The sequence below is a fragment of the Plectropomus leopardus genome, chromosome 9 (assembly GCF_026936395.1).
Source record: "Plectropomus leopardus strain MGB_pleo_1.0 chromosome 9, ASM2693639v1, whole genome shotgun sequence".
Classification (NCBI taxonomy): domain Eukaryota; kingdom Metazoa; phylum Chordata; class Actinopteri; order Perciformes; family Serranidae; genus Plectropomus; species Plectropomus leopardus.
In genome coordinates this window covers 4,620,089-4,647,634 of record NC_142184.1, presented here as the reverse complement: position 1 = coordinate 4,647,634, position 27,546 = coordinate 4,620,089, and the positions used below count along the sequence as shown (strand labels likewise).

Genomic DNA, 27,546 nt, shown 5'->3' with positions numbered 1-27,546 from the left:
AATGAATTTAACAGCGTGAGAATGAAAAATATATTGATGCGTTATCACAGGAATTTATCACAAGTTAGCAGTGGTGAAATGTACATTTACCCAAGTACTGTATGTAAGATCAATTATAGGTACTCCAATTTTAGGCTTTATACTTCTAGTCTGCTACATGTTAGAGGCAAATATTCTACTTTTTACTTCACTGTATTTACTTCACAGTTACAGTTACCACTTACTTTGCATTTAAATACTTAAATAATAAAATATGATGTATCGTTTAAAGTATTTAGCGTGATCTCCACATTAAACATGCAACATTAAAATGCAGCTTTTATTTTGATTATTTTAGATTCCTCTCAGGTTTAAACATTTCACAAACATACATTTATCACATTTCAAATCCAAAAAGTTTCAAACCTTAAATGAAATGTTCAGTATTCTAATTCATATGATGTTATATTAACATCTAACTCATAAATGTTGTCTTTTTCTTTCACAAAGACCAGACAATAATATAAATAATAATGATAATGTTGATGCTAAACAGATTTAATTGAAAGCGAAAGACAGACATGCACATGTGTATACATGCAGATGTTGATGGTTGTAATTAACTTTCAATGTACAATCAAAATTGTAATAATGTGTACAACAAAAAAATATTTGTTTTACTTTACAAAAATATTTACGTAAAAAAAAATTACAACACTATTAATGAACCTAACCTGTTGTAGTGGATAATAATAATAATAATAATAATAATAATAATAATAATAATAATAATAATAATAATAATAATGTCAATAAATAGATGCATATAAATACATTAAAAAATTATATATATATGTATATTCAAAAAATACACATGCACTAAGGCGCAGACTCGTTTATTAATATGCATGTAAGGAGCAAACAAACCAAACATAATCAGGTGTGGAAACATTCAGAGTGTTTTTTTTAAAGAACTATGGTATTAATACTTGTACTTCAGTAAAGTGTACTTAGAGTACTTATTTCAGCAATACTAATCTTCAACAATCTATAAGGGTTTAAGTGAAACGTAATTTGCACATTGAAGGAAAATAAATTGGCTCACACCTTAATTAGCATATCAAAGATAATTAAATGAGGCCACACCCCCGAGGAATATTAATGTTGCTTCAGGAAAAGATGGAATAAGTAATTGCGAATTAATTAATTTACACATGAAGTTAGTAATTCTTCTGTCATTTTAAGATTTATTTGTATGTGTCTCAATTATGTGAGACTTTTTTGCATTTCCAGGTCAGTCAGTCTTTGAAGCTCTCCTTTGTCTGCAGGTTCTGGTGCCTCCACGTACACTCTGGACAGCGGGATCGGTACATTTCCCCTGCCCGACTGCAGCAGCGGCGCTGCAGGACGGGGCCTGTCTAAGACGAGGGCCGGGGCTGAGCGCCACTCCTCCAGCTCCCCGGGGAGGGCCGGGCGACGGGCCCGCACCCTGGACAGAGAACCCACGTCACAGGAGGAATGCTACGCACCTCACAAACAGCTAATACCCACAATTCAGTACGGCTCCATGCTGGAGGGAAGAAGCTCCGCCGGCGTCATCCGTGAAGGTAACGTACAGCTGTTCCACTTATTCATAATAACAGAACGTCAGTTTATTGTTAACGGTCTCTCACTTCTTTTGACTGCTTCCAATTTTTGTACACTTGTTACTGTAGTACTTTGATGTAATTTGCAAACTTGTACTGCAGTCAAATAAAGCAGTGATAGTTTTAGTTTTCATCTCTGGCTTAAACAATAATGTTGTTTACATTTTGTAGCTCAGACTGATGCATGACACGGACCGTAAAGAGTCGACAGTCACGTCATGAGACTATGAAGCTCATCGTAAAGAAATTTTTTTTTTCACAGTTTTAGATAAAAGTTGCACTTCAACTTTTAGTAAACATTTATTTAGTTTTGAAAAAAAAAAAAAGTTAAATTTTGTAAGAAGTCACCAAAGTTGGTAAACACGATGAATATCTACAACAAACAGCACGGTTATCCAAACGAAGGTTGTCAGGACATTCACTCGACAAATCAGAAATTCATAGTGCCGCTAGAGGAAAAGTCAGAAGATTAATGAATATAAACACAAACATTTTAACCTGGCCTAATTTTGAAATGGAAATTGAAAATTGTCTTTAATCGCTTCATCTACAGACAAAGAGGCCCATGGGGCAAATATGTTTTCCCCCCGCTCCAAAACTTGGACCTTCCCGAACCTGAAGACTCCAGCAGGACCTGCAGAAGTTTACTTGGCAGTGGAGGAGGAAGAGGAGGAGGCGGTGTCCTTCGGATCTCCATTCAGAGGGGTAGGACAGTAATTAAATATTCAGTGAACTGTACAATTTTTACTTTTCTCTCTCTCTGTATGCCATAAAAACATCATAATATACTATGTCATAAAGGGAGTCATGGTATATTTATATAAAAATTTTCTATAGAACATTGTATCATAAAAAATCATTTAAAAAGCCATTGCCATTAAGAAATATTTTTTAAAAAGTCAAAGTATGTAAAAAAATGTAAAGAAAAAATAATTTTATGTCTTAAACATGTTATTGGAAACTTACAATATAGCAACTTCGTTTTCAGCTGGTTTTTCAGCATTTTTTTTTGACATGCCATATTATGATGTTTTTGGCCATTTTTGCAACATTCTAAGCTATGACGTCTCTTTGCACACTATTTTATACAGTTATCAGCAGCTTTTGGAACAGGTCACATTTTGAAAATTTTCGCCATACTATAGCCTTACTTTTTAGGTCATTTTTTGGGCATGCATTATTATGGCGTTTTTTTGACGCTTTTGCAACTTTGTATGGTATGGCGTGTCTTTAGACACTATTTAATGCAGTTTTATGGTGTTTGCAGTAGTGTTTGGGACATGTCACTTTTTGACATTTTTCGCCACACTATAGCCTTGCTTTTTCTGTCATTTTTTTCGACATGTCATAATATGGCTTTTTTGGACGTTTTTGCAACATTTTATGCTATGGCGTGTCTCTACATGCTATTTCATGCAGTTTTCAGGTGTTTCCATCTGTTTTTGGTACATGTCATTTTTTTTTTTACATTTTTACTAAATATCTATAGGCTATCTATAGCCTTGCTTTTTGGGTCATTTTTTCGACATCCAGTATTATGGTGTTTTTTTGACGCTTTTGCACCTTTGTATGGTATGGTGTGTCTTTACACACTATTTAATGCAGTTTTATGGTGTTTGCACTGGTTTTTGGGACATGTCACTTTTTGAAATTTTGCCATACTATAGCCTTGCTTTTTGGGTCATTTTACGATATGACAAATTATCGTGTTTTTGGACGTTTTTGCAACATTTTATGCTATGGCGTGTCTTGACACGCTATTCAAAGGAGTTTTCAGGTGTTTCCACCTGTTTTTGGGACATGTCACTTTTGACATTTTTCGCCATACTATAGCCTTGCTTTTTGGGTCATTTTTTCGGCATGCAGTATTATGGGGTTTTTGGACGTTTTTTCTAACATTCTACTGCTATGGCGGGTGTTGGCAAGCTATTTTATGCAGTTTTATGGTGTTTGCACTGGTTTTTGGGACATGTCACTTTTTGACATTTTCGCCATACTATAGCCTTGCTTTTTGGGTCATTTTACGACGTGAAAATTATCATGTTTTTGGACGTTTTTGCAACATTTTATGTGATAGCATGTCTCTACACGCTACACAAAGGAGTTTTCAGGTGTTTGCACCTGTTTTTGGGACATATCAATTTTTTGACATTTTCGCCATACTATAGCCTTGCTTTTTGGGTCATTTTTTCAGCATGCAGCATTATTGTGTTTTTGGAAGTTTTTGCAACTTTGTATGGTATGGCACATCTTTACACACTATTTAATGCAGTTTTATGGTGTTTGCACTGGTTTTTGGGACATGTCACTTTTTGACATTTTCGCCATACTATAGCCTTGCTTTTTGGGTCATTTTACGACGTGACAAATTATCGTGTTTTTGGACGTTTTTGCAACATTTTATGCTATTGCGTGTCTCTACACACTATTTAATGGAGTTTTTAGGTGTTTCCACCTGTTTTTGGGACATGTCATTTTTTTGACATTTTCGCCATACTATAGCCTTGCTTTTTGGGACATTTTTTCGGGCGTGCAATATTATGATGTTTTTGGTCGTTTTTGCGACATTCTATGCTATGGCGTGTCTCTACAAGCTATTCAATGGAGTTTTCAGGTGTTTCCACCTGTATTTGGGACATGTCATTTTTGGACATTTTCGCCATACTATAGCCTTGCTTTTGGGTCACTTTTTCAGCATGCAGCATTATTGTGTTTTTGGACGTTTTTGCAACTTTGTATGGTATGGCGTGTCTTTTCACACTATTTAATGCAGTTTTATGGTGTTTGCACTGGTTTTTGGGACATGTCACTTTTTGACATTTTTCGCCATACTATAGCCTTGCTTTTTGGGCCATTTTACAACGTGACAAATTATCATGTTTTTGGATGTTTTTGCAACATTTTATGCTATGGCGTGTCTCTACACGCTATACAAAGGAGTTTTCAGGTGTTTCCACCTGTTTTTGGGACATGTCACTTTTTGACATTTTCGCCATACTATAGCCTTGCTTTTTAGGTCATTTTTTCAGGCATGCAATATTATGATGTTTTTGGTCGTTTTTGCAACTTTGTATGGTATGGCGTGTCTTTACACACTATTTAATGCAGTTTTATGGTGTTTGCACTGGTTTTTTGGACATGTCACTTTTTCACATTTTTCGCCATAGTATAGCCTTGCTTTTTGGGTCATTTTTTCAGCATGCAGTATTATGGGGTTTTTGGACGTTTTTTCTAACATTCTATGCTATGGCGGGTGTTGGCAGGTTATTTTATGCAGTTTTATGGTGTTTGCACTGGTTTTTGGGACATGTCACTTTTTGACATTTTCGCCATACTATAGCCTTGCTTTTTAGGTCATTTTTTTGGGCATGCAATATTATGATGTTTTTGGTTGTTTTTGCGACATTCTATGCTATGGCGTGTCTTTACATGCTATTTTATGCAGTTTTCAGGTGTTTGCACCAGTTTTTGGGATATGGCATTTTTTGACATTTTCGCCATACTATAGCCTTGCATTTTTGGTCATTTTTTCGGACATGTCAAAATATGGCTTTTTTTGACGTTTTTGCAACTTTGTATGGTATGGCACATCTTTACACACTATTTAATGCAGTTTTATGGTGTTTGCACTGGTTTTTGGGACATGTCACTTTTTGACATTTTCGCCATACTATAGCCTTGCTTTTTAGGTCATTTTTTTGGGCATGCAATATTATGATGTTTTTGGTTGTTTTTGCAACATTCTATGCTATGGCGTGTCTTTACATGCTATTTTATGCAGTTTTCAGGTGTTTGCACCAGTTTTTGGGATATGGCATTTTTTGACATTTTCGCCATACTATAGCCTTGCTTTTTTGGTCATTTTTTCGGACATGTCAAAATATGGCTTTTTTTGACGTTTTTGCAACTTTGTATGGTATGGCGTGTCTTTACACACTATTTAATGCAGTTTTATGGTGTTTGCACTGGTTTTTTGGACATGTCACTTTTTCACATTTTTCGCCATAGTATAGCCTTGCTTTTTGGGTCATTTTTTCAGCATGCAGTATTATGGGGTTTTTGGACGTTTTTTCTAACATTCTATGCTATGGCGGGTGTTGGCAGGTTATTTTATGCAGTTTTATGGTGTTTGCACTGGTTTTTGGGACATGTCACTTTTTGACATTTTCGCCATACTATAGCCTTGCTTTTTAGGTCATTTTTTTGGGCATGCAATATTATGATGTTTTTGGTTGTTTTTGCGACATTCTATGCTATGGCGTGTCTTTACATGCTATTTTATGCAGTTTTCAGGTGTTTGCACCAGTTTTTGGGATATGGCATTTTTTGACATTTTCGCCATACTATAGCCTTGCATTTTTGGTCATTTTTTCGGACATGTCAAAATATGGCTTTTTTTGACGTTTTTGCAACTTTGTATGGTATGGCACATCTTTACACACTATTTAATGCAGTTTTATGGTGTTTGCACTGGTTTTTGGGACATGTCACTTTTTGACATTTTCGCCATACTATAGCCTTGCTTTTTGGGTCATTTTACGACGTGACAAATTATCGTGTTTTTGGACGTTTTTGCAACATTTTATGCTATTGCGTGTCTCTACACACTATTTAATGGAGTTTTTAGGTGTTTCCACCTGTTTTTGGGACATGTCATTTTTTTGACATTTTCGCCATACTATAGCCTTGCTTTTTGGGACATTTTTTCGGGCGTGCAATATTATGATGTTTTTGGTCGTTTTTGCGACATTCTATGCTATGGCGTGTCTCTACAAGCTATTCAATGGAGTTTTCAGGTGTTTCCACCTGTATTTGGGACATGTCATTTTTGGACATTTTCGCCATACTATAGCCTTGCTTTTGGGTCACTTTTTCAGCATGCAGCATTATTGTGTTTTTGGACGTTTTTGCAACTTTGTATGGTATGGCGTGTCTTTTCACACTATTTAATGCAGTTTTATGGTGTTTGCACTGGTTTTTGGGACATGTCACTTTTTGACATTTTTCGCCATACTATAGCCTTGCTTTTTGGGCCATTTTACAACGTGACAAATTATCATGTTTTTGGATGTTTTTGCAACATTTTATGCTATGGCGTGTCTCTACACGCTATACAAAGGAGTTTTCAGGTGTTTCCACCTGTTTTTGGGACATGTCACTTTTTGACATTTTCGCCATACTATAGCCTTGCTTTTTAGGTCATTTTTTCAGGCATGCAATATTATGATGTTTTTGGTCGTTTTTGCAACTTTGTATGCTATGGCGTGTCTTTACACACTATTTAATGCAGTTTTATGGTGTTTGCACTTGTTTTTGGGACATGTCACTTTTTGACATTTTCGCCATACTATAGCCTTGCTTTTTAGGTCATTTTTTTGGGCATGCAATATTATGATGTTTTTGGTTGTTTTTGCGACATTCTATGCTATGGCGTGTCTTTACATGCTATTTTATGCAGTTTTCAGGTGTTTGCACCAGTTTTTGGGATATGGCATTTTTTGACATTTTCGCCATACTATAGCCTTGCTTTTTTGGTCATTTTTTCGGACATGTCAAAATATGGCTTTTTTTGACGTTTTTGCAACTTTGTATGGTATGGCGTGTCTTTACACACTATTTAATGCAGTTTTATGGTGTTTGCACTGGTTTTTTGGACATGTCACTTTTTCACATTTTTCGCCATAGTATAGCCTTGCTTTTTGGGTCATTTTTTCAGCATGCAGTATTATGGGGTTTTTGGACGTTTTTTCTAACATTCTATGCTATGGCGGGTGTTGGCAGGTTATTTTATGCAGTTTTATGGTGTTTGCACTGGTTTTTGGGACATGTCACTTTTTGACATTTTCGCCATACTATAGCCTTGCTTTTTAGGTCATTTTTTTGGGCATGCAATATTATGATGTTTTTGGTTGTTTTTGCGACATTCTATGCTATGGCGTGTCTTTACATGCTATTTTATGCAGTTTTCAGGTGTTTGCACCAGTTTTTGGGATATGGCATTTTTTGACATTTTCGCCATACTATAGCCTTGCTTTTTTGGTCATTTTTTCGGACATGTCAAAATATGGCTTTTTTTGACGTTTTTGCAACTTTGTATGGTATGGCGTGTCTTTACACACTATTTAATGCAGTTTTATGGTGTTTGCACTGGTTTTTTGGACATGTCACTTTTTCACATTTTTCGCCATAGTATAGCCTTGCTTTTTGGGTCATTTTTTCAGCATGCAGTATTATGGGGTTTTTGGACGTTTTTTCTAACATTCTATGCTATGGCGGGTGTTGGCAGGTTATTTTATGCAGTTTTATGGTGTTTGCACTGGTTTTTGGGACATGTCACTTTTTGACATTTTCGCCATACTATAGCCTTGCTTTTTAGGTCATTTTTTTGGGCATGCAATATTATGATGTTTTTGGTTGTTTTTGCGACATTCTATGCTATGGCGTGTCTTTACATGCTATTTTATGCAGTTTTCAGGTGTTTGCACCAGTTTTTGGGATATGGCATTTTTGGACATTTTCGCCATACTATAGCCTTGCATTTTGGGTCATTTTTTGACATGCCAAATTATTGTGTTTTTGGACGTTTTTGCAACATTTTATGCTATAGCGTGTCTCTACACGCTATTCAATGCAGTTTTCAGGTGTTTCCACCTGTTTTTGGGACATGTCATTTTTGGACATTTTCGCCATACTATAGCCTTGCTTTTTTGGTCATTTTTTCGGACATGTCAAAATATGGCTTTTTTTGACGTTTTTGCAAGATTCTATGCTATGGAGTGTCTCGATACGCTATTTTATGCAGCTTTCAGGTATTTACACCATTTTTTAGAACATGTCATTTTTTGTCATTTTTGCCATAGTACAGCCTTGCTTTTTGGGTCATTTTTTCGGCACACAATGTTATGATGTTTTTGGTCGTTTTTGCGACATTCTATGCTATGGCGTGTGTTGGCACACTATTTTATGCATTTTCGAGGTGTTTGCACCTGTTTTTGGGACATTTTTTTTACATTTTTGCCAGTATTTTATTTTCCAAATTAACATGTTTGATGTGATTCATTGTTATTGAAAACTGCTACAGGAGCTGAAATGCTAAAAGGAAATATCTAGGTCACTTACAGACTAGGCAGTAATGCTCAGATACATTTTTAAATCTGCACTCACATCTTACATAATGTAAAAACACAGAAACACATTCTCACTCTAGAAATTATTAATCAGCTGAATATTAAAGATTCACAGTTGGGTGATTTATGCAACCCAATTTTTTTTTCCTTTTGCACCTGAAGGCGTTACATAAGACAAAACACATTACCTTAAATGTTTCTCTCTCTGCATCCGTTCAGAGCATGAAGGCTGGCGGCCCGTCCTCCAGCAGGGTGGTCGACCCAGGCAGCTTGCCCGTCCCTGCTCAGTCCGGTATGAGCCGCAGGGGGAAGACTCGCACTCCCAGCGTCCCAGAGATGAGTCGGGAGGCTGGACTGGAGCTGCTCAGGGAGCGGCCGGAGGAAGCACTCTCTCCTAGCCGGCCTCAGGTCCTGGAGACCCCCGAGTCCCTCAGCGACTCTTTGTACGACAGTCTGTCGTCCTGCGGCAGCCAAGGATGATCCAGCTAAGGACAGCAGAGGATGGAGAGGAGCTCATTTAGTCCACAGACAATAAAAGCCAGCACCGCTTTGACTCTGAACACATCTTCTGGTTGCTGGTAGTACTGTGATGCTGCTGAACCGCCGCCACCTTTGAGGAAAAGAAACTGCCCTGTTGATGTCCCTAAGTATATTGTGGTGATGATGCTTTGTCATCAACCGTTTCTCTGTTGCGACTGGAAAGATGGATCGATAGACTTCTCCTCAGGATTACAAATTAACATGAAGCCAAAAGCCACCCCAAATAATATAGGTTGTTCACTTTTTACACAATCAGACTTGACTGTGGACATTCTTTAATTCATGTGTATACAGGACTACAAACGCATGGCTAAGCTAATGATTAGCAACTTGTCTTTTGTTTTTAATCATCTGGTAGATGGATCTTTGTTATGTACATCGAGGAAGAACTGATCAGTTCAATCGCTGACGTACTGTATCAATACGTCCATTCTGTTCTGGATATCATTTCACCACATAATGTATCGAAGATCAAAAAAAAAACATGGAGCTCCCTAACAAAAAAAAACGAATGTTCATGTCTGTGATTCTTTACTGCTAAACTCATGCATCACGATTTTAAATGTATAAACGATTTTATTGATCATGTTGATATTGTTTTGCGATGGAGGAAGGTTGTCTGAATACGTCTGTTTTAAATCATAAGACATTTAAAGGTAATATATACCAGCAATAATAACATAGATAAGAGAAATGGCTACACTATTCAATGAATATGTATTTCTATTATTTATTTATTTTAAATGTTCATCATTTGCAGTCACTTTTTCTTTTTACAATCTTTCTGTGAAAACTGCAGTCTCCTCGCTTAGTAGATTATGTTCATATCTTGTATTTCAACATCTCTGTTGCTGTTCGTTCCCTAGCCATTAGAGGTCCTATGTACCTACTGCCGTTTTTCAACTTTCTAATTAAAATGTTTTGATTTACCTCTTTGTGTCAGTTATTTTGGCACATACCATCAACTACAGACACAGTCAGAAGAAAGTATTATTACATAGGTGCAGCATACAATACAAATTGAAAAAGTTGGGACTATCGCAGCACCCAGTGTTATAGAGGCTTTGTCCGCTCCACAGTAGTTGCGGGTTCAATTCCGCACTGTTGTATGTCATTTTCGATCATTTCTTCAACATGCCATATCATGGTGTTTTTGGCATATTTTTGCGACATAAGGAAGAACTGGAAACTGCATGAAATAGCATGTCAAGACACACCATAGCATACAGTGTTGCAAAAATGTCCAAAACCACAATGATATGGCATGTCGAAAAATGATAAAAAAGCAAGACTATAGTATGGCAAAAATGTCAAAATATGACATTTCCCAAAAACAGCTGAAAACACCTCAAAACAGCATAAAATAGCGTGCCAAAACACGCCATAGCATAGAATTTTACAAAAACGGCCAAAAACTCTATAATATTGCATGTTGAAAAAATGACCAAAAAAGCAAGGCTATAGTATGGCAAAAATGTCAAAATATGACATGTCCCAAAAACAGCTGAAAACACCTCAAAACAGCATAAATTAGCGTGCCAAAACATGCCATAGCATAGAATTTTGCAAAAACGGCCAAAAACACCACAATAATGCATGTTGAAAAAATGACCAAAAAAGCAAGGCTATAGTATGGCAAAAATGTCAAAATATGACATTTCCCAAAAACAGCTAAAAACACCCCAAAACAGCATAAAATAGCATGTCAAAACAGGCTATGGCATAGAATTTTGCAAAAACGGCCAAAACCTCCATAATAATGCATGTTGAAAAAATGACCAAAAAGGCAAGGCTATAGTATGGCAAAAATGTCAAAATATGACATGTCCCAAAAACAGCTGAAAACACCTCAAAACAGCATAAAATAGCGTGCCAAAACACGCCATAGCATAGAATTTTGCAAAAACGGCCAAAAACACCAAAATAATGCAATCTTGAAAAAATGACCAAAATGGCAAGGCTATAGTATGGCAAAAATGTCAAAATATGACATTTCCCAAAAACAGCTGAAAACACCTCAAAACAGCATAAAATAGCGTACAAAACACGCCATAGCATAGAATTTTACAAAAACGGCCAAAAACACCATAATACTGCATGTTGAAAAAATGACCAAAAAAGCAAGGCTATAGTATGGCAAAAATGTCAAAATATGACATGTCCCAAAAACAGCTGAAAACACCTCAAAACAGCATAAATTAGCGTGCCAAAACATGCCATAGCATAGAATTTTGCAAAACGGCCAAAAACACCACAATAATGCATGTTGAAAAATGACCCAAAAAGCAAGGCTATAGTATGGCTAAAATGTCAAAAAATGACATGTCCCAAAAACAGCTAAAAACACCCCAAAACAGCATAAAATAGCATGTCAAAACAGGCTATGGCATAGAATTTTGCAAAAACGGCCAAAACCTCCATAATAATGCATGTTGAAAAAATGACCGAAAAGTCAAGGCTATAGTATGGCAAAAATGTCAAAATATGACATGTCCCAAAAACAGCTGAAAACACCTCAAAACAGCATAAAATAGCATTCCAAAACACGCCATAGCATACAATTTTGCAAAAACAGCCAAAAACTCCATAATAATGCATGTTGAAAAAAATGACAGAAAAGGTAAGGCTATAGTATGGCAAAAATGTCAAAATATGACATGTACCAAAAACAGCTGAAAACACCTCAAAACAGCATAAAATAGCGTGCCAAAAAACGCCATAGCATAGAATTTTGCAAAAACGGCCAAAAACACCAAAATAATGCAATCTTGAAAAAATGACCAAAATGGCAAGGCTATAGTATGGCAAAAATGTCAAAATATGACATTTCCCAAAAACAGCTGAAAACACCTCAAAACAGCATAAAATAGCGTGCCAAAACACGCCATAGCATAGAATTTTACAAAAACGGCCAAAAACTCCATAATATTGCATGTTGAAAAAATGACCAAAAAAGCAAGGCTATAGTATGGCAAAAATGTCAAAATATGACATGTCCCAAAAACAGCTGAAAACACCTCAAAACAGCATAAATTAGCGTGCCAAAACATGCCATAGCATAGAATTTTGCAAAAACGGCCAAAAACACCACAATAATGCATGTTGAAAAAATGACCAAAAAAGCAAGGCTATAGTATGGCAAAAATGTCAAAATATGACATGTCCCAAAAACAGCTAAAAACACCCCAAAACAGCATAAAATAGCATGTCAAAACAGGCTATGGCATAGAATTTTGCAAAAACGGCCAAAAACTCCATAATAATGCATGTTGAAAAAATGACCAAAAAGGCAAGGCTATAGTATGGCAAAAATGTCAAAATATGACATGTCCCAAAAACAGCTGAAAACACCTAAAAACAGGTTAAAGCAGCGTTCCAAAACACGCCATAGCATAGAATTTTGCAAAAACGGCCAAATACACCATAATGATTCATGTTGTAAAAAATGACCGAAAAGGCAAGGCTATAGTATGGCAAAAATGTCAAAATCTGACATTTCCCAAAAACAGCTGAAAACACCTCAAAACAGCATAAAATAGCGTTCCAAAACACGTCGTAGCACAGAATTTTGCAAAAACGGCCAAAAACACCATAATAATGCATGTTGTAAAAAATGACCGAAAAGGCAAGGCTATAGTATGGCAAAAATGTCAAAATATGAGAGGTCCGGTAAACAGCTTAAAATTCCTCAAAACAGCATGAAATAGCGTGCCAAAACACGCCATAGCATAGAATTTTGCTAAAACGGCCAAAAACACCATAATAATGCATGTTGTAAAAAATGACCGAAAAGGCAAGGCTATAGTATGGCAAAAATGTCAAAATATGACATGTCCCAAAAACAGCTGAAAACACCTCAAAACAGCAAAAATTAGCGTGCCAAAACACACCATGGCATAGAATTTTGCAAAAACGGCCAAAAAAAACCATAATAATGCATGTTGTAAAAAATGATCAAAAAGGCAAGGCTATAGTATGGCAAAAATGTCAAAATATGACATGTCCCAAAAACAGCTGAAAACACCTCAAAACAGCATGAAATAGCGTGCCAAAACACGTCATAGCATAGAATTTTGCAAAAACGGCCAAAAACACCATAATAATGCATGTTGTAAAAAATGACCGAAAAGGCAAGGCTATAGTATGGCAAAAATGTCAAAATATGACATTTCCCAAAAACAGCTAAAAACACCTCAAAACAGCAAAAATTAGCGTGCCAAAACACACCATGGCATAGAATTTTGCAAAAACGGCCAAAAACACCATAATGATTCATGTTGTAAAAAATGACCGAAAAGGCAAGGCTATAGTATGGCAAAAATGTCAAAATATGACAGGTCCGAAAAACAGCTTAAAATACCTCAAAACAGCACAAAATAGCGTTCCAAAACACGCCATAGCATAGAATTTTGCAAAACAGCAAAAATCACCACAATAATGCATGTTGAAAAAATGACCAAAAAAGCAAGGCTATAGTATGGCAAAAATGTCAAAATATGACATGTCCCAAAAACAGCTGAAAACGCCTCAAGCAGCATAAAATAGCGTGCCAAAACACGCCATAGCATAGAATTTTGCTAAAACGGTCAAAAAGACCAAAAAAATGCATGTTGAAAAAATGACCGAAAAGGCAAGGCTATAGTATGGCAAAAATGTCAAAATATGACATGTCCCAAAAACAGCTGAAAACACCTCAAAACAGCATAAAATAGCGTGCCAAGACACACAATAGCATAGAATTTTGCAAAAACGTCCAAAAACACCATAATGATTCATGTTGTAAAAAATGACCGAAAAGGCAAGGCTATAGTATGGCAAAAATGTCAAAATATGACATGTCCCAAAAACAGCTGAAAACACCTCAAAACAGCATAAAATAGCGTGCCAAAACATGTCGTAGCATAGAATTTTGCAAAAACGGCCAAAAACACCACAATAATGCATGTTGTAAAAACTGACCGAAAAGGCAAGGCTATAGTAAGGCAAAAATGTCAAAATATGACATGTCCCAAAAACAGCTGAAAACACCTCAAAACAGCATAAAATAGCGTTCCAAAACACGCCATAGCATAGAATTTTGCCAAAACGGCCAAAAACACCACAATAATGCATGTTGAAAAAATGACCAAAAAAGCAAGGCTATAGTATGGCAAAAATGTCAAAATATGACATGTCCCAAAAACAGCTGAAAACACCTCAAAACAGCATGAAATAGCGTGCCAAAACACGCCATAGCATAGAATTTTGCAAAAACGGCCAAAAACTCCATAATAATGCATGTTGAAAAAATGACCGGAAAGGCAAGGCTATAGTATGGCAAAAATGTCAAAATATGACATGTCCCAAAAACAGCTCAAAACACTTCAAAATAGCATAAAATAGCGTTTCAAAACACGCCATAGCATAGAATTTTGCAAAAACGGCCAAAAACACCACAATAATGCATGTTGTAAAAAATTACTGAAAAGGCAAGGCTATAGTATGGCAAAAATGTCAAAATATGACATGTCCCAAAAACAGCTGAAAACACCTCAAAACAGCAAAAATTAGCGTGCCAAAACACACCATGGCATAGAATTTTGCAAAAACGGCCAAAAAAACCCATAATAATGCATGTTGTAAAAAATGATCAAAAGGCAAGGCTATAGTATGGCAAAAATGTCAAAATATGACATGTCCCAAAAACAGCTGAAAACACCTCAAAACAGCATAAAATAGCGTGCCAAAAACAAATCATAGCATAGAATTTTGCAAAAACGGCCAAAAACACCACAATAATGCATGTTGAAAAAATGACCGAAAAGGCAAGGCTATAGTATGGCAAAAATGTCAAAATATGACATTTCCCAAAAACAGCTAAAAACACCTCAAAACAGCAAAAATTAGCGTGCCAAAACACACCATGGCATCGAATTTTGCAAAAACGGCCTAAAACACCACAATCATGCATGTTGAAAAAATGACCGAAAAGGCAAGGCTATAGTATGGCAAAAATGTCAAAATATGACAGGTCCGAAAAACAGCTTAAAATACCTCAAAACACCACAAAATAGCGTGCCAAAACACGTCATAGCATAGAATTTTGCAAAAACAGCCAAAAACACCACAATAATGCATGTTGAAAAAATGACCAAAAAAGCAAGGCTATAGTATGGCAAAAATGTCAAAATATGACATGTCCCAAAAACAGCTGAAAACACCTCAAAACAGCATGAAATAGCGTGCCAAAACACGCCATAGCATAGAATTTTGCAAAACGCCAAATACACCATAATGATTCATGTTGTAAAAATGACCGAAAAGGCAAGGCTATAGTATGGCAAAAATGTCAAAATATTACAAGTCCCAAAAACAGCTGAAAACACCTCAAAACAGCATGAAATAGCGTGCCAAAACACGTCATAGCATAGAATTTTGCAAAAACGGCCAAAAACACCACAATAATGCATGTTGAAAAAATGACCGAAAAGGCAAGGCTATAGTATGGCAAAAATGTCAAAATATGACATGTCCCAAAAACAGCTGAAAACACCTCAAAACAGCATAAAATAGCGTTCCAAAACATGTCGTAGCATAGAATTTTGCAAAAACGGCCAAAAACACCACAATAATGCATGTTGTAAAAACTGACCGAAAAGGCAAGGCTATAGTAAGGCAAAAATGTCAAAATATGACAAGTCCCAAAAACAGCTGAAAACACCTCAAAACAGCATAAAATAGCATGCCAAAACATGTCATAGCATAGAATTTTGCAAAACGGCCAAAAACACCACAATAATGCATGTTGTAAAACTGACCGAAAAGGCAAGGCTATAGTAAGGCAAAAATGTCAAAATATGACATGTCCCAAAAACAGCTGAAAACACCTCAAAACAGCATAAAATAGCGTTCCAAAACACGCCATAGCATAGAATTTTGCAAAAACGGCCAAAAACACCACAATAATGCATGTCGTAAAACTGACCGAAAAGGCAAGGCTATAGTATGGCAAAAATGTCAAAATATGACATGTCCCAAAAACAGCTGAAAACACCTCAAAACAGCATGAAATAGCGTGCCAAAACACGTCATAGCATAGAATTTTGCAAAAACGGCCAAAAACACCATAATAATGCATGTTGTAAAAAATGACCGAAAAGGCAAGGCTATAGTATGGCAAAAATGTCAAAATATGACATGTCCCAAAAACAGCTGAAAACACCTCAAAACAGCATGAAATAGCGTTCCAAAACACGCCATAGCATAGAATTTTGCAAAAACGGCCAAAAACACCATAATGATTCATGTTGTAAAAAATGACAGAAAAGGCAAGGCTATAGTATGGCAAAAATGTCAAAATATGACATGTCCCAAAAACAGCTGAAAACACCTCAAAACAGCAAAAATTAGCGTGCCAAAACACACCATGGCATAGAATTTTGCAAAAACGGCCAAAAAAACCCATAATAATGCATGTTGTAAAAAATGATCAAAAAGGCAAGGCTATAGTATGGCAAAAATGTCAAAATATGACATGTCCCAAAAACAGCTGAAAATACCTCAAAACAGCATGAAATAGCGTGCCAAAACACGTCATAGCATAGAATTTTGCAAAACGGCCAAAAACACCATAATAATGCATGTTGAAAAAATGACCGAAAAGGCAAGGCTATAGTATGGCAAAAATGTCAAAATATGACATTTCCCAAAAACAGCTAAAAACACCTCAAAACAGCAAAAATTAGCGTGCCAAAACACACCATGGCATAGAATTTTGCAAAAACGGCCAAAAACACCACAATAATGCATGTTGAAAAAATGACCAAAAAGGCAAGGCTATAGTATGGCAAAAATGTCAAAATATGACATGTCCCAAAAACAGCTGAAAACACCTCAAAACAGCATAAAATAGCGTGCCAAAACATGCCATAGCATAGAATGTTGCAAAAACGGCGAAAAAAACCATAATAATGCATGTTGTAAAAAATGATCGAAAAGGCAAGGCTATAGTATGGCAAAAATGTCAAAATATGACATTTCCCAAAAACAGCTGAAAACACCTCAAAACAGCAAAAATTAGCGTTCCAAAACACGTCATAGCATAGAATTTTGCAAAAACGGCCAAAAACACCATAATAATGCATGTTGAAAAAATGACCGAAAAGGCAAGGCTATAGTATGGCAAAAATGTCAAAATATGACAGGTCCGAAAAACAGCTTAAAATACCTCAAAACAGCACAAAATAGCGTGGCAAAACACGTCATAGCATAGAATTTTGCAAAAACGGCCAAAAACACCACAATAATGCATGTTGAAAAAATGACCAAAAAAGCAAGGCTATAGTATGGCAAAAATGTCAAAATATGACATGTCCCAAAAACAGCTGAAAACACCTCAAAACAGCATGAAATAGCGTGCCAAAACACGCCATAGCATAGAATTTTGCTAAAACGGTCAAAAAGACCAAAAAAATGCATGTTGAAAAAATGACCGAAAAGGCAAGGCTATAGTATGGCAAAAATGTCAAAATATGACATGTCCCAAAAACAGCTGAAAACACCTCAAAACAGCATAAAATAGCGTGCCAAAACACGCCATAGCATAGAATTTTGCAAAAACGGCCAAAAAAACATAATAATGCATGTTGTAAAAAATGATCAAAAAGGCAAGGTTATAGTATGGCAAAAATGTCAAAATATGACATGTCCCAAAAACAGCTGAAAACACCCCAAAACAGCATAAAATAGCATTCCGAAACACGCCATAGCATAGAATTTTGCAAAAACGGCCAAAAACTCCATAATAATGCATGTTGAAAAAATGACCAAAAAGGCAAGGCTATAGTATGGCAAAAATGTCAAAATATGACATGTCCCAAAAACAGCTGAAAACACCTCAAAACAGCATGAAATAAGCGTGCAAAACACGCCATAGCATACAATTTTGCAAAAACGGCCAAAAACTCCATAATAATGCATGTTGAAAAAAATGACAGAAAAGGTAAGGCTATAGTATGGCAAACATGTCAAAATATGACATGTCCCAAAAACAACTGAAAACACCTCAAAACGGCATGAAATAGCGTGCCAAAACACGCCATAGCATAGAATTTTGCAAAAACGGCCAAAAACACCATAATAATGCATGTTGTAAAAAATGACCGAAAAGGCAAGGCTATAGTATGGCAAAAATGTCAAAATATGACATGTCCCAAAAACAGCTGAAAACACCTCAAAACTTCATGAAATAGCATGCTAAACACACCATGGCATAGAATTTTGCAAAAACGGCCAAAAACACCATAATAATGCATGTTGTAAAAAATGACCGAAAAGGCAAGGCTATAGTATGGCAAAAATGTCAAAATATGACATGTCCCAAAAACTGCTGAAAACACCTCAAAACAGCATAAAATAGCGTGGCAAAACACGCAATAGCATAGAATTTTGCAAAAATGGCAAAAATTACCACAAAAATGCATGTTGAAAAATGACCGAAAAGGCAAGGCTATAGTATGGCAAAAATGTCAAAATATGACAGGTCCCAAAAACAGCTTAAAATACCTCAAAACAGCATGAAATAGCGTGCCAAAACACGCCATAGCATAGAATTTTGCAAAAACGGCCAAAAACACTACAATAATGCATGTTGAAAAAATGACCGAAAAGGCAAGGCTATAGTATGGCAAAAATGTCAAAATATGACATGTCCCAAAAACAGCTGAAAACACCTCAAAACAGCATAAAATAGCGTGCCAAAACACGCCATAGCATAGAATTTTGCAAAAACGGCCAAAAACACCATAATAATGCATGTTGAAAAAATGACCGAAAAGGCAAGGCTATAGTATGGCAAAAATGTCAAAATATGACATGTCCCAAAAACAGCTGAAAACACCTCAAAACAGCATAAAATAGCGTGCCAAAACACGCCATAGCATAGAATTTTGCTAAAACGGTCAAAAAGACCAAAAAAATGCATGTTGAAAAAATGACCGAAAAGGCAAGGCTATAGTATGGCAAAAATGTCAAAATATGACATGTCCCAAAAACAGCTGAAAACACCTCAAAAGAGCATGAAATAGCGTGCCAAAACACGCCATAGCATAGAATTTTGCAAAAACGGCCAAATACACCATAATGATTCATGTTGTAAAAAATGACCGAAAAGGCAAGGCTATAGTATGGCAAAAATGTCAAAATATTACAAGTCCCAAAAACAGCTGAAAACACCTCAAAACAGCACAAAATAGCGTGGCAAAACACGTCATAGCATAGAATTTTGCAAAAACGGCCAAAAACACCACAATAATGCATGTTGAAAAAATGACCAAAAAAGCAAGGCTATAGTATGGCAAAAATGTCAAAATATGACATGTCCCAAAAACAGCTGAAAACGCCTCAAAGCAGCATAAAATAGCGTGCCAAAACACGCCATAGCATAGAATTTTACTAAAACGGTCAAAAAGACCAAAAAAATGCATGTTGAAAAAATGACCGAAAAGGCAAGGCTATAGTATGGCAAAAATGTCAAAATATGACATGTCCCAAAAACAGCTGAAAACACCTCAAAACAGCATAAAATAGCGTGCCAAAACACGCCATAGCATAGAATTTTGCAAAAACGGCGAAAAAAACATAAAAATGCATGTTGTAAAAAATGATCAAAAAGGCAAGGTTATAGTATGGCAAAAATGTCAAAATATGACATGTCCCAAAAACAGCTGAAAACACCCCAAAACAGCATAAAATAGCATTCCGAAACACGCCATAGCATAGAATTTTGCAAAAACGGCCAAAAACTCCATAATAATGCATGTTGAAAAAATGACCAAAAAGGCAAGGCTATAGTATGGCAAAAATGTCAAAATATGACATGTCCCAAAAACAGCTGAAAACACCTCAAAACAGCATGAAATAGCGTACCAAAACACGCCATAGCATAGAATTTTGCAAAAACGGCCAAAAACACCATAATAATGCATGTTGTAAAAAATGACCGAAAAGGCAAGGCTATAGTATGGCAAAAATGTCAAAATATGACATGTACCAAAAACAGCTGAAAACACCTGAAGACAGCATAAGATAGCGTGCAAAGACCCACCATAGCATAGAATTTTGCAAAAACAGCCCAAAACACCATACTTATGCATGTTGAAAAAATGACTGAAAAGGCAAGGCTATAGTATGGCAAAAATGTCAAAATATGACATGTCCCAAAAACAGCTGAAAACACCTCAAAACAGCATAAAATAGCATTCCAAAACACGCCATAGCATACAATTTTGCAAAAACGGCCAAAAACTCCATAATAATGCATGTTGAAAAAAATGACCAAAAAGGTAAGGCTATAGTATGGCAAAAATGTCAAAATATGACATGTCCCAAAAACAGCTGAAAATACCTCAAAACAGCACAAAATAGCGTGGCAAAACACGTCATAGCATAGAATTTTGCTAAAACGGCCAAAAACACCATAATGATTCATGTTGTAAAAAATGACCGAAAAGGCAAGGCTATAGTATGGCAAAAATGTCAAAATATTACATGTCCCAAAAACAGCTGAAAACACCTCAAAACAGCATGAAATAGCGTGCCAAAACACGTCATAGCATAGAATTTTGCAAAAACGGCCAAAAACACCATAATAATGCATGTTGTAAAAAATGACCGAAAAGGCAAGGCTATAGTATGGCAAAAATGTCAAAATATGACATGTCCCAAAAACAGCTAAAAACACCTCAAAACAGCACAAAATAGCGTGGCAAAACACGTCATAGCATAGAATTTTGCAAAAACGGCCAAAAACACCACAATAATGCATGTTGAAAAAATGACCAAAAAAGCAAGGCTATAGTATGGCAAAAATGTCAAAATATGACAGGTCCCAAAAACAGCTGAAAACACCTCAAAACAGCATAAAGTAGCGTGCCACAACATGCCATAGCATAGAATTTGCAAAAAACAATCCAAAAAACACCACAATACTGCATGTCCAAAAAATGACAGAAAAGGCCAGGCTATACTATGGCAAAAATGTCAAAATATGACATGTCCCAAAAACAGCTGAAAATGTTTCAAATCAACATAAAATAGCGTGCCAAAACACGACATAGCATAGAATTTTGCAACAATGGTCAAAAACACCACAATAATGCATATTGAAAAAATGACCGAAAAGGCAAGGCTATAGTATGGCAAAAATGTCAAAATATGACATGTCCCAAAAACAGCTGAAAACGCCTCAAGCAGCATAAAATAGCGTGCCAAAACACGCCATAGCATAGAATTTTACTAAAACGGTCAAAAAGACCAAAAAAATGCATGTTGAAAAAATGACCGAAAAGGTAAGGCTATAGTATGGCAAAAATGTCAAAATATGACATGTCCCAAAAACAGCTGAAAACACCTCAAAACAGCATGAAATAGCGTGCCAAAACACGCCATAGCATAGAATTTTGCAAAAACGGCCAAATACACCATAATGATTCATGTTGTAAAAAATGACCGAAAAGGCAAGGCTATAGTATGGCAAAAATGTCAAAATATTACAAGTCCCAAAAACAGCTGAAAACACCTCAAAACAGCACAAAATAGCGTGGCAAAACATGTCATAGCATAGAATTTTGCAAAAACGGCCAAAAACACCACAATAATGCATGTTGTAAAAACTGACCGAAAAGGCAAGGCTATAGTAAGGCAAAAATGTCAAAATATGACATGTCCCAAAAACAGCTGAAAACACCTCAAAACAGCATAAAATAGCGTTCCAAAACATGTCGTAGCATAGAATTTTGCAAAAACGGCCAAAAACACCACAATAATGCATGTTGTAAAAACTGACCGAAAAGGCAAGGCTATAGTAAGGCAAAAATGTCAAAATATGACATGTCCCAAAAACAGCTGAAAACACCTCAAAACAGCATGAAATAGCGTTCAAAACATGTCATAGCATAGAATTTTGCAAAACGCCAAAAACACCACAATAATGCATGTTGTAAAACTGACCGAAAAGGCAAGGCTATAGTATGGCAAAATGTCAAAATATGACATGTCCCAAAAACAGCTGAAAACACCTCAAAACAGCATGAAATAGCGTGCCAAAACAAATCATAGCATAGAATTTTGCTAAAACGGCCAAAAACACCATAATAATGCATGTTGTAAAAAATGACCGAAAAGGCAAGGCTATAGTATGGCAAAAATGTCAAAATATGACATGTCCCAAAAACAGCTGAAAACACTTCAAAACAGCATGAAATAGCGTGCCAAAACACGCCATAGCATAGAATTTTGCAAAAACGGCCAAAAACACCATAATAATGCATGTTGTAAAAAATTACTGAAAAGGCAAGGCTATAGTATGGCAAAAATGTCAAAATATGACATGTCCCAAAAACAGCTGAAAACACCTCAAAACAGCAAAAATTAAGCGTACAAAACACACCATGGCATAGAATTTTGCAAAACCAAAAAAACCCATAATAATGCATGTTGTAAAAAATGACCGAAAAGGCAAGGCTATAGTATGGCAAAAATGTCAAAATATGACATGTCCCAAAAACAGCTGAAAACACTTCAAAACAGCATGAAATAGCGTGCCAAAACACGCCATAGCATAGAATTTTGCAAAAACGGCGGAAAACACCATAATAATGAAAGTTGTAAAAAATCACTGAAAAGGCAAGGCTATAGTATGGCAAAAATGTCAAAATATGACATGTCCCAAAAACAGCTGAAAACACCTCAAAACAGCAAAAATTAGCGTGCCAAAACACACCATGGCATAGAATTTTGCAAAAACGGCCAAAAAAACCCATAATAATGCATGTTGTAAAAAATGATCAAAAAGGCAAGGCTATAGTATGGCAAAAATGTCAAAATATGACATGTCCCAAAAACAGCTGAAAACACCTCAAAACAGCATGAAATAGCGTGCCAAAACACGTCATAGCATAGAATTTTGCAAAAACGGCCAAAAACACCACAATAATGCATGTTGAAAAAATGACCGAAAAGGCAAGGCTATAGTATGGCAAAAATGTCAAAATATGACATTTCCCAAAAACAGCTAAAAACACCTCAAAACAGCAAAAATTAGCGTGCCAAAACACACCATGGCATAGAATTTTGCAAAAACGGCCAAAAACACCACAATAATGCATGTTGAAAAAATGACCAAAAAAGCAAGGCTATAGTATGGCAAAAATGTCAAAATATGACAGGTTCCAAAAACAGCTGAAAACATCTCAAAACAGCATAAAATAGCGTGCCAAAACACGCCATAGCATAGAATTTTGCAAAAACATCCAAAAACACCATAATAATGCATGTTGTAAAAAATGACCGAAAAGGCAAGGCTATAGTATGGCAAAAATGTCAAAATATGACATGTCCCAAAAACAGCTGAAAACACCTCAAAACAGCATAAAATAGCGTTCCAAAACACGCCATAGCATAGAATGTTGCAAAAACGGCCAAAAAACCCCATAATAATACATGTTGTAAAAAATGATTGAAAAGGCAAGGCTATAGTATGGCAAAAATGTCAAAATATGACATGTCCCAAAAACAGCTGAAAACACCTCAAAACAGCATAAAATAGCGTGCCAAAACACACCATGGCATAGAATTTTGCAAAAACGGCCAAAAAAACCCATAATAATGCATGTTGTAAAAAATGATCGAAAAGGCAAGGCTATAGTATGGCAAAAATGTCAAAATATGACATTTCCCAAAAACAGCTTAAAATACCTCAAAACACCACAAAATAGCGTGGCAAAACACGTCATAGCATAGAATTTTGCAAAAACAGCCAAAAACACCACAATAATGCATGTTGAAAAAATGACCAAAAAAGCAAGGCTATAGTATGGCAAAAATGTCAAAATATGACATGTCCCAAAAACAGCTGAAAACGCCTCAAAGCAGCATAAAATAGCGTGCCAAAACACGCCATAGCATAGAATTTTGCAAAAACGGTCAAAAAGACCAAAAAAATGCATGTTGAAAAAATGACCGAAAAGGTAAGGCTATAGTATGGCAAAAATGTCAAAATATGACATGTCCCAAAAACAGCTGAAAACACCTCAAAACAGCATGAAATAGCGTGCCAAAACACGTCATAGCATAGAATTTTGCAAAAACGGCCAAAAACACCATAATAATGCATGTTGTAAAAAATGACCAAAAAAGCAAGGCTATAGTATGGCAAAAATGTCAAAATATGACATGTCCCAAAAACAGCTGAAAACGCCTCAAAGCAGCATAAAATAGCGTGCCAAAACACGCCATAGCATAGAATTTTACTAAAACGGTCAAAAAGACCAAAAAAATGCATGTTGAAAAAATGACCGAAAAGGTAAGGCTATAGTATGGCAAAAATGTCAAAATATGACATGTCCCAAAAACAGCTGAAAACACCTCAAAACAGCATAAAATAGCGTGCCAAAACACGCCATAGCATAGAATTTTGCAAAAACAGCCAAAAAAACATAATAATGCATGTTGTAAAAAATGATCAAAAAGGCAAGGTTATAGTATGGCAAAAATGTCAAAATATGACATGTCCCAAAAACAGCTGAAAACACCCCAAAACAGCATAAAATAGCATTCCGAAACACGCCATAGCATAGAATTTTGCAAAAACGGCCAAAAACTCCATAATAATGCATGTTGAAAAAATGACCAAAAAGGCAAGGCTATAGTATGGCAAAAATGTCAAAATATGACATGTCCCAAAAACAGCTGAAAACACCTCAAAACAGCATGAAATAGCGTACCAAAACACGCCATAGCATAGAATTTTGCAAAACAGCAAAAATCACCATAATAATGCATGTTGTAAAAAATGACCGAAAAGGCAAGGCTATAGTATGGCAAAAATGTCAAAATATGACATGTACCAAAAACAGCTGAAAACACCTCAAAACAGCATGAAATAGCGTACCAAAACACGCCATAGCATAGAATTTTGCAAAAACGGCCAAAAACACCATAATAATGCATGTTGTAAAAAATGACCGAAAAGGCAAGGCTATAGTATGGCAAAAATGTCAAAATATGACATGTCCCAAAAACAGCTGAAAACACCTCAAAACAGCATAAAATAGCATTCCAAAACACGCCATAGCATAGAATTTTGCAAAAACGGCCAAAAACTCCATAATAATGTATGTTGAAAAAAATGACCAAAAAGGTAAGGCTATAGTATGGCAAAAATGTCAAAATATGACATGTCCCAAAAACAGCTGAAAATACCTCAAAACAGCACAAAATAGCGTGGCAAAACACGTCATAGCATAGAATTTTGCAAAAACGGCCAAAAACACCATAATAATGCATGTTGTAAAAAATGACCGAAAAGGCAAGGCTATAGTGTGGCAAAAATGTGAAAATATGACATGTAACAAAAACAGCTGAAAATATCTTGAAACAACATAAAATAGCATGGAAAGATGCACAATAGCATAGAATGTTACAAAAACAGCCAAAAACACCATAATAATGCATGTTGAAAAAATGACTGAAAAGGCAAGGCTATAGTATGGCAAATATGTCAAAATATGACATGTCCCAAAAACAGCTGAAAACACCTCAAAACAGCATAAAGTAGCGTGCCACAACATGCCATAGCATAGAATTTGCAAAAAACAATCCAAAAAACACCACAATACTGCATGTCCAAAAAATGACAGAAAAGGCCAGGCTATACTATGGCAAAAATGTCAAAATATGACATGTCCCAAAAACAGCTGAAAATGTTTCAAATCAACATAAAATAGCGTGCCAAAACACGACATAGCATAGAATTTTGCAACAATGGTCAAAAACACCACAATAATGCATATTGAAAAAATGACCGAAAAGGCAAGGCTATAGTATGGCAAAAATGTCAAAATATGACATGTCCCAAAAACAGGTGGAAACACCTGAAAACTGCATGAAATAGCGTGTAAAGACACGCTGTAGCATACAATGTTGCAAAAACGTCCAAAAACACAATAATTTGGCATTTCGAAAAATGACCCAAAAAGCAAGGCTATAGTATGGCTAAAATGTCAAAAAATGACATGTCCCAAAAACAGCTGAAAACACCTCAAAACAGCATAAAATAGCGTGCCAAAACACGCCATAGCATAGAATTTTGCAAAGACGGCCAAAAAAAACATAATAATGCATGCCGAAAAAATGACTGAAAAGGCAAGGCTATAGTATGGCAAAAATGGCAAAATATGACATGTCCCAAAAATAGCTGAAAACACCTCAAAACAGCATAAAATAGCATGTCAAAACAGGTTATGGTATAGAATTTTGCAAAAACAGCCAAAAACACCACAATAATGCATGCTGAAAAAATGACCGAAAAGGCAAGGCTATAGTATGACAAAAATGTCAAAATATGACATGTCCCAAAAAAAGCTGAAAACACCTCAAAACAACATAAAATACCTTGCCAAAACACGCCATAGCATAGAACTTTGCAAAAACAGCTAAAAACACGACAATAATGCATGTTGTAATAAATGAAAAAAAAGCAAGGCTATAGTATGGCAAAAATGTCAAAATATGACATGTCCCATAAACAAGTGGGAACACCTGAAAACTGCATAAAATAGTGTGCAAAGACACGTCATAGGATACAATGTTGCAAAAATGGCCAAAAACATCATAATATGGCTGGTCGAAAATATGTATAATATAATGTCAATCAAAAAAGTCATGGTATAATATTGCAGTTTTTCAACGAGATTAAAATAACCCTCCACAAACAGATATTTAGACATCGGAACAGATAATCTAACTTTGTGTGTTTGGTTGCACTCACTGTTTGTTTGTTTGTTTGTTGCAGGACTCTTCGGGTGTCGAGTGTTTGCAGGATGTCAAAACGAAATTTAAAAAAACAACAAATATTGAAATCAGTGTGGCGATAAATGAATTCATCAAACATTTAACACAGATTTAACTCGACATTATGGGGTTAAAGACTGTCCTTTTGGCGTTTTCCTCTGCTTGTCTAAACGCGCTAACGTGCATGTTCTGAGAGGATTCTGGGATGCATGGTTGGTGATGCATTCAAGTGACTCAAAAAAAAAACAACTTTAGAAGTGCTAAAATGGTTCTAACATGCAGAATTTCATGAAAATTGAAAGCGTCGTAGTATGGTATGTGATTTAAAAAAGTCATAAAAAAGTCATTGCATCGTATTTGAATAAAGCAAAATTAATCCAAAAACCATTCATACTACAGTGTGTAAAAACATATGTCACAAAAAA

At 35.8% G+C, this 27,546-nt stretch overlaps 1 protein-coding gene and 1 long non-coding RNA gene across 5 annotated transcripts in view; one reads left to right on the top strand and one right to left on the bottom strand.

Moving 5' to 3' along the window:
* The window catches only part of nckap5l (NCK-associated protein 5-like), a 61,378-nt gene extending 51,157 nt beyond the window's left edge, over nucleotides 1-10,221 (top strand). For all 4 annotated transcript variants that reach the window (XM_088081738.1, XM_088081736.1, XM_088081737.1 and 1 more), the window contains 3 exons: nucleotides 1,308-1,586; nucleotides 2,179-2,330; nucleotides 8,972-10,221. In XM_088081738.1, the coding sequence (XP_087937864.1) occupies nucleotides 1,308-1,586; nucleotides 2,179-2,330; nucleotides 8,972-9,232 (692 nt within the window). In that variant the 3' untranslated portion in view covers nucleotides 9,233-10,221. The remainder of the gene's footprint in view (nucleotides 1-1,307; nucleotides 1,587-2,178; nucleotides 2,331-8,971) is intronic.
* LOC148188651 (uncharacterized) lies at nucleotides 1,331-27,331 on the bottom strand. The gene is made up of 3 exons (XR_015777383.1): nucleotides 27,099-27,331; nucleotides 8,941-9,237; nucleotides 1,331-1,468 (listed from the first exon to the last, which is right to left on the bottom strand). It is a non-coding gene; the product is annotated as an uncharacterized LOC148188651 (long non-coding RNA).
* Nucleotides 27,332-27,546: the final 215 nt, after the last annotated feature.